This window comes from Macaca nemestrina, chromosome 15, assembly GCF_043159975.1.
Source record: "Macaca nemestrina isolate mMacNem1 chromosome 15, mMacNem.hap1, whole genome shotgun sequence".
Taxonomy (NCBI): Eukaryota; Metazoa; Chordata; class Mammalia; order Primates; family Cercopithecidae; genus Macaca; species Macaca nemestrina.
Window position 1 is genome coordinate 7213371 of NC_092139.1, and position 6619 is coordinate 7219989.

At 48.7% G+C, this 6619-nt stretch overlaps 1 protein-coding gene across 1 annotated transcript; it reads right to left on the reverse strand.

Moving 5' to 3' along the window:
* Positions 1–581: 581 nt before the first annotated feature.
* LOC105470606 (phosphoenolpyruvate carboxykinase 1) lies at positions 582–6269 on the reverse strand. The gene is made up of 10 exons (XM_011722760.3): positions 6132–6269; positions 5700–5963; positions 5081–5262; positions 4434–4637; positions 4116–4303; positions 3275–3437; positions 2611–2835; positions 2391–2522; positions 1869–1964; positions 582–1662 (listed from the first exon to the last, which is right to left on the reverse strand). Exons 2-10 carry the CDS (start codon positions 5921–5923, stop codon positions 1208–1210), a joined length of 1869 nt encoding a protein of 622 aa, XP_011721062.1. The 5' UTR covers positions 5924–5963; positions 6132–6269; the 3' UTR covers positions 582–1207.
* Positions 6270–6619: the final 350 nt, after the last annotated feature.

Below are 6619 nucleotides of genomic sequence, written 5' to 3' on the forward strand. Positions count from 1 at the left end.
GCAGAGCTGGGGTCCAAACCACCCACCTCTCTTCTCGGGCTGCCCATGGTGTTGGCATGATGTCCAGGACACAGAAGGCGCTCAATTAATGCTTGCTCAACCCAGATCCTGTCAGCTTTTCCTTCTCAAGAACACTTGTCTTCCCCACTCCCCCGCGGGGATGACAGTTGAGAAAACTGTTGCTTTGAAGAGTTAAAAGGCAAAAGCCTATGAAACTGTCCACAAAGTAATTTTTGTGGAAGCCTAAGCCCCCTCCAGACCCAAATTGTCAAAAAGCAGACATTAAACCTTCCCAGTCCAGCCACAGAAGCCTCACCATCTAAAGGTTTGTAGAATTGTTAAAGGGCGCCAACTAGTGGCTTCAACAAATTCAGAAAACCCCAACCACGGTTCCCAGCCTCATTCCTCCCCATCTGCTCCTTCCTTCTCCCTGGGACCAGACAACCCACCCGCTCTTCAAGTGTGATTCTGAACGTCCCCACCTTCTTGGGGAGGGGGCAGGGATTTAAATCACAAGATGCTTAATCAGAGTTCACTCTGCTTGGTAGCTCAAATAAGAAAAACCGAGCAAAGCAAATCCATCTTTTCTATAAAACTTTATTTTGTAATTTTTTTCCAAGAAGTAGTAAGGGGGAAATATTGCAATTATATAAAGGTAAGGAACAATGGTGTATAAAAATAATTTAAGCACACTTATTAATAACAAAGCAACTTTTTTTCAAGGAAAACTAGTAGGTCATCTTGCCCAAGATTTTTCCAAAGGTATTAAATATATTTTCGATAACAGTACATACAAATACACATACACAAATATACCACACAGACACATGTGGACGTACATGCACACACATATACACACAGACATATATATACAGCTCAAGTATTTTTTGGTGTGCATTCTAGCTAATCCACATAGCTAAAGTGAAAAAACACTAAAAAGATCAAATGCCTGAGTAACCTTAAATTTGAACAAACTATGCATTGGGTGTGAATTTCTGGAGGCATGCCAAGATTTCCCTTCTCATTTTCATTAGCTACTAGCTGGTGTTCTGTGGTTCTTCCCCTTAAAAAAATCAAAGTGTGCCTTTCAGATCTGCGCACGGCGGTGATGATTATTATGGTGGCATCAATTTGGGAAAACTTGCCCTCTCTCGCTCCTATCGCACCTTATGGATGGGAAGGGGGATGATTTTAAATCAGGCTCTGATTACATCTGGCTTATTCTTTGCTTCAAGGCAAGGATCTGTCTCTCGATTTCACAGGGGAGGTCAGCATTGACCTGATCCTCCAGATACTTCTCAATGTCTTCCACCTCCTCCTCCCAGAATTCCTTGGAGATGCTGAAGAGCTCCATCACGTTGATGTGCCCCAGGCCTTTCAGGTTCAGGGCATCCTCCTTGGGGATGTAGCCTATGGGTGTGAGCTTGGCACCGGCTTTCCCATCGATCCGGTTGAACATCCACTCCAGCACCCTGGAGTTCTCTCCAAAGCCTGGCCAGAGGAATTTGCCTTCCTTGTCCTTCCGGAACCAGTTGACATGGAAGATCTTGGGCAACTTGGCTGCTGGGTGCTGGGCCATGCTAAGCCAGTGGGCCAGGTATTTGCCGAAGTTGTAGCCAAAGAAGGGCCGCATGGCAAAGGGGTCGTGCATGATGATTTTGCCTGTTAAACAGAGAGGGAGCTTCCATTGGTAAATGATGCTCTCCTAGGCAAAACTGGCCCCATTGATTGTTGACATCAGCATGCTTTGTTCTCCTCTCTCTCTCTCTTTCCCCACACACAGACACAGAGAAGGAGAGAGACATAAGAGTGAAGAAGAGCGCTCTAATCCCACTTCTCTGTGGTTTCAAATCAGGACTTTGACTTACCTTTATATTCTGCAGCTGCTGTGGCCTCTGATCTCATGGCCGCCCCCACAAAGACTCCATGTTGCCAGCTGAGAGCTTCATAGACTAGAGGGACACCTTTAGCAGGAAAAAAAAAAAAAAAGAAACATTCATTAGAGGCTTTAAAATTCAGCCTCTACAACCAGTGGTGTTATTCACAACATGGAAAGTCATGGAAAGACAATAACTTTGTAATCGAGCTAGTTTTGCATTCACCAAGCTAAACTGCAGAAAACTGCTAAGTCAAGGTTACATGACTGAGGCCACAAAGTAAAAAGTAAAATTTGATCAAGCTGTGATAGATTAAGGAATCAGAAAGGTTCCAGGCGACCAGAAGGGTTCTACATTTGAACTTGCCAATTATTCTGGCTCTTTGGAAAGGAAGCTCAAGAAAGGAAGCCCCTGGACACCCTCTGACAAGGTCATGGAAAAGCAGAGATTTCACAGATGCCCTTCGGTACCCAGCACACCCATGTTCCCAGCCTAAATGAACGAGAACCTCACCAGCAGGTCTACGGCCTCCAAAGATAATGCCTTCAATGGGAACGCCTTCCGGAGACTCCCAGGCAGCATCAATGATGGGGCACTGGCTGGCAGGGGTGCAGAACCTCGAGTTGGGGTGGGCACAAGGTTCCCCTATAAGATGGAGAAAGGCCCATGAATGCCTGGCTCAAACAGGCAGTCCCTGCAGCCCAGCACACCGAGGCCTCTGGCGGGGACGCACCATCCTCTGGGCTCCATTCCTTATTCTTCCAGGAAGTGATGGTGACGCCTGAAGCTAGCGGCTCATCAATGCCTTCCCAGTAAACGCCCCCATCGCTGGTCTCGGCCACGTTGGTAAAGATGGTGTTCTTCTGGATGGTCTTGATGGCATTGGGGTTGGTCTTCACAGAAGTCCCAGGAGCGACACCGAAAAAGCCATTTTCTGGATTGATAGCCCTTAAATTACCTGGAGATTTAAACCAGAGAAGTAGTAGTGGGTGCCAGGCAAAGCAGAACATATACTCTTATATCTTGCCGGACTAATTTCTATGCCAACTTCTCAAATCTTTTTTCCCTCCCTAGAATGTACATTTATCTCTTTTCATCCAAGCATCATATGCAACTTTGAGATGTTTACAATTCTTGCTTCCTCCACAATTTTCCACCAATACCATTTAAACAAATGTATGTATGTAAACAAACAGCAACATATGGCCCAGTTTCAATCCAGATTGAATATTAAATTGAAGAATTCTTACAGAATACGTATTTCTAAGGTTTGGCCAACTCTGGACTAACAGAATTTAAAAATCCAAACACTGGATCAAGGAGAACGTGGCATGTTTTGAAGGCCGATAATTCACTTGAGTCCAATCGTTACCAACAGTTGGGTCTAAAAGAGTCACCTTGTGCGTCAAACTTCATCCAGGCGATGTCATCCCCAACGCACTCCACCTTCCACCCGGGGAGGCTGGGGTTCATCATGGCCAGGTTGGTCTTCCCGCAGGCGCTGGGAAATGCAGCTGCCAGGTACTTCTTCTCACCCTCGGGGTTAGTTATACCCAGGATCTGTTGGGGACAAGGTTCATTTTTTTTTTTTTTTTTTTTTTTTTTTGAGACAGAGTCTGGCTCTGTTGCCCAGGCTGGAGTGCAGTGGCCAGATCTCAGCTCACTGCAAGCTCCGCCTCCCAGGTTCACGCCATTCTCCTTCTTCAGCCTCCCGAGTAGCTGGGACTACAGGCGCCCGCCACCTCGCCCAGCTAGTTTTTTGTATTTTTTAGTAGAGACGGGGTTTCACCATGTTAGCCAGGATGGTCTCGATCTCCTGACCTCGTGATCCGCCCGTCTCGCCCTCCCAAAGTGCTGGGATTACAGGCGTGAGCCACCGCGCCCACCGGGGACAAGATTCTTTATTGTGATCTTTGTTCCCTTCTCCCCGAGGTTGGTACTTCAGCCCAGAGGTTGGAATGTAGGCCCTCAAGATCTATTTCTTCAGGTATCAGTGCAAACAAACATTCCCAGAATCATGAAGTCCAAAGGATCTCGATGGTCCCCTGGTGTTTGGGGCCCTTCAAAAGTGACGTATACGTGTGCACTAATCATTACTGGTGGGGTTTCCCAATCTGTCTGGGAACCTGCATGCTCGGAAAGGTGTACTGGGTCTTGCTGGATGGGAACTGTAATGCTGTTTGTTTCTGCCACCCCCCGGGCCTCTCATCTGCACGTCAGGGCTTCCTGCAGACTCACCAGCATGTGCTCTGCCAGCCACCCTTCCTCCTTGGCCAGCCGGCTGGCTATCCTGAGAGCAAAGCACTTCTTCCCGAGCAGCGAGTTCCCGCCATACCCACTGCCAAAGGAGATGATCTCTCTGCGGTCAGGCAGGTGGGCGATGAGCGTCAGCTCCGGGTTGCAGGGCCAGTTGTTGACCAAAGGCTCTGTGAACAAGGACCCCTCCCACGTCAGTGCGCCAGGGCCCTGTTTGGGGGTCCCCGAGGCACCCGCTGGGGTTTGTTGTTCAGCTTTCTTTTTTTATTTTGACTTTTGATTCTGAAATAATACACTTACTTTGTAAAGGCAGAGGGCATCCCACAGAATGGAGGCATTTGACAAACTCCCCATCGCCCAGTGCTTCCAGGACGGGCGTGCCCATCCGCGTCATGATCCGCATGCTGGCCACCACGTAGGGCGAATCCGTCAGCTCGATGCCGATCTTCGACAGAGGCGAGCCCAGCGGCCCCATGCTGAATGGGATGACGTACATGGTGCGACCTACAGGGTGCGATGGGTAGGCACTGGTGAGAAATGACCTTGGATTTTGAACACAACCAGCATTGTTTTCCCAGGTAGACCCATTTTCACAGTCTTCCACTAACACCAACACACCCTGCTGGCCACCAGCCCCCCTAGGTTAGGAGAGGCCACTGGAGAGTGAAGAGCCTGCCGAAATTACAGAGTTTTCATAAATGTGCAACCAGGTCCCACCAACCTATTTAAAACCCACATGCATGGAACTAGTTTCCACGTTTGTATAAGACAGTCTGTAAAAGCAGAAGAGGGATGTGCATTTTCGATACATTGCCAACTTCATGTGTGGAACTGAAAGATGTCTGAGGTGGTGGGAGCTTCCATTACACTTTGAATTACCATTAGGATAGATGTAATAAGAAAAGGTTCTCTGCTATTTTTCCCAATCAAATCAATGTTCCGCTCACCTTTCATGCACCCTGGGAACCTGGCATTGAACGCTTTCTCAAAATCCTCCTCTGACATCCAGCGACCGAGCTGGCTGAGGCCTGTTTTGGGGATGGGCACTGTGTCTCTTTGCTCTTGGGTGACGATAACTGTCTTGCTTTCAATCCTGGCCACATCCCTGGGGTCAGTGAGAGCCAACCAGCTGTAAAAATCACAGGCTTCCTTTCAGCCAAGCACCATGGGCAGCGAACCATCTCCTTCAATACCGTGGCTTTCCATGCCTAGCAGAGCACTGAGCATGCTAACAACAGTCCATCCGTGTGAACACACAGACCATCTAAGACATGGCCAGGTGGGCGTTTACTCAACTAGGAGCTAGTCTGTAGGAGAGGGGCTGTCTTTCGTTTTTATCAAGAATCTAGTTGGCAGAGCTTTTGTGCACACCACCTCATTTAAAGCTTGGGCTAGCCCACTACTGTCACAAAACTCAAATCTGTATGGTTCTGACCATTGCATTCAACTTCTCAAGAGTCTGAAACTCCCGAGAGGCCTTCATTCACCTTTCTCCACCAACTTCCAGGAGACGCAGGGGAGCCCTGCCTGCAGGGGCCTGGGGCAGGCAGTGGGGGCCGAGCTTACCAGTTGTCATACTTCTTCAGCCGCCTGAGGATGCCCTCCTCTTCCATCTGGCCCAGAAGCCGCGCGTTCTCCTCCTCGGAGCCGTCGCAGATGTGGATGTGATCAGGCTGACACAGCTCAGCACTGTTCTCAAGAAACTCCCTCACTGCCTTGGGCAGGCTGTCCAGGGTTCCCTGGACGACTTTGGCCGAGAGGTTCAGGCCGTTTTGCAGTCGAGGAGGCATTTCTGCAGAGTGCTGCTAAGGGGCACGAATGTGAGGTCACCTGAAATAGAAAACGCAAGTGTCCTGAACAAAAACAATAACAGACATCTTCAAACACATTCGACGGCCTTTAGCTGGGACCGTGCATTGCCAAATAGTTATTACTCTCAGGAAAAAAGTGAGTTCATCTTTGTAATTTTTCGAAATGTAAATGCAAAGCTCTACTTACCTTTCTTCTCTTTGGACGATCTCGAAGGGAGATCCAAGGTTTCTTTCCGGGTTCTTCCTGCTGGCGAGTTTGTGTTCCCAGTGGGAAGGCCGTGCTCCGTGGCAGAACCTCTCAGCTTTAAATACCGTGGAAAAGAATAGTCCTGCCCCTTGGCTGCACCCAGGGAGGCTCGCCACTGATATCAGGGGGCAGGTCTCTGGATCATGGCCAGGGTCAGTTATGCTTTGAGCCAACTCACTGCAACACGCCCCAGGGAGATAATCATTGAACAATAGTTGTTAATGAATGCTGGGAGACTTCGGGCCCTCAACCAACCGTAGTGAGTTTTGACACAACTTCCAATTGACTAAACCTTGACCCATTTTACTGCTGATGCAAAACACAACACTCTTTTCTTAACAGGCAGGTGGGGTCGGGGACAAGGCTGCCCAGGTCACCTACCGGACTTCAAGGGCTGCTGGCAGCACATTTTGTGTGCCAAGAGCTGC

What these genes read in the sequence shown, in the direction of transcription:
- LOC105470606 (XM_011722760.3), bottom strand. Translation starts at nt 5,923, where the DNA reads ATGCCTCCTCGACTGCAAAACGGCCTGAACCTCTCGGCCAAAGTCGTC. An exon ending in GTTCCCAGGGTGCATGAAAG is followed by an intron (nt 4,638 to 5,080) that starts GTGAGCGGAACA and finishes CGCACCCTGTAG; the next exon opens with GTCGCACCATGTACGTCATC. An exon ending in TGGAGGCCGTAGACCTGCTG is followed by an intron (nt 1,965 to 2,390) that starts GTGAGGTTCTCG and finishes TTCCTGCTAAAG; the next exon opens with GTGTCCCTCTAGTCTATGAA.